The following is a 232-nucleotide window of genomic DNA, read 5'->3' on the forward strand; positions in this document are numbered from 1 at the left end:
TGTCTCTTCGCCGTGCGGGGGGAGGCCGCTGGGCGCTGAGAGCCTGCAGTGCGAGCAGGTCAGCGGGCAGTGCCGCTGCCGGCCGGGCTTCGGGGGGCTGCGCTGCAACCGCTGCCAGCGGGGCTACCAGGACGCCTTCCCCCGCTGTTCACCCTGCCACCCCTGCTTCGGGCACTGGGACCCTACCCTGGGAAGCTTGCAGGACAGGCTGCAGCACTTGAGGATGCAGGGA

General features: G+C 71.1%; 1 protein-coding gene across 1 annotated transcript in view; it reads left to right on the forward strand.

Moving 5' to 3' along the window:
• The window catches only part of LAMB2 (laminin, beta 2 (laminin S)), a 33,631-nt gene that overhangs the window by 8,493 nt on the left and 24,906 nt on the right, over positions 1-232 (forward strand). The window contains exon 20 of the mRNA XM_009997022.1: positions 25-225. Within this exon, the coding sequence (XP_009995324.1) occupies positions 25-225 (201 nt within the window). The remainder of the gene's footprint in view (positions 1-24; positions 226-232) is intronic.

This window comes from Chaetura pelagica, unplaced genomic scaffold, assembly GCF_000747805.2.
Source record: "Chaetura pelagica isolate M959 unplaced genomic scaffold, ChaPel_1.0 scaffold364, whole genome shotgun sequence".
NCBI lineage: Eukaryota > Metazoa > Chordata > Aves > Apodiformes > Apodidae > Chaetura > Chaetura pelagica.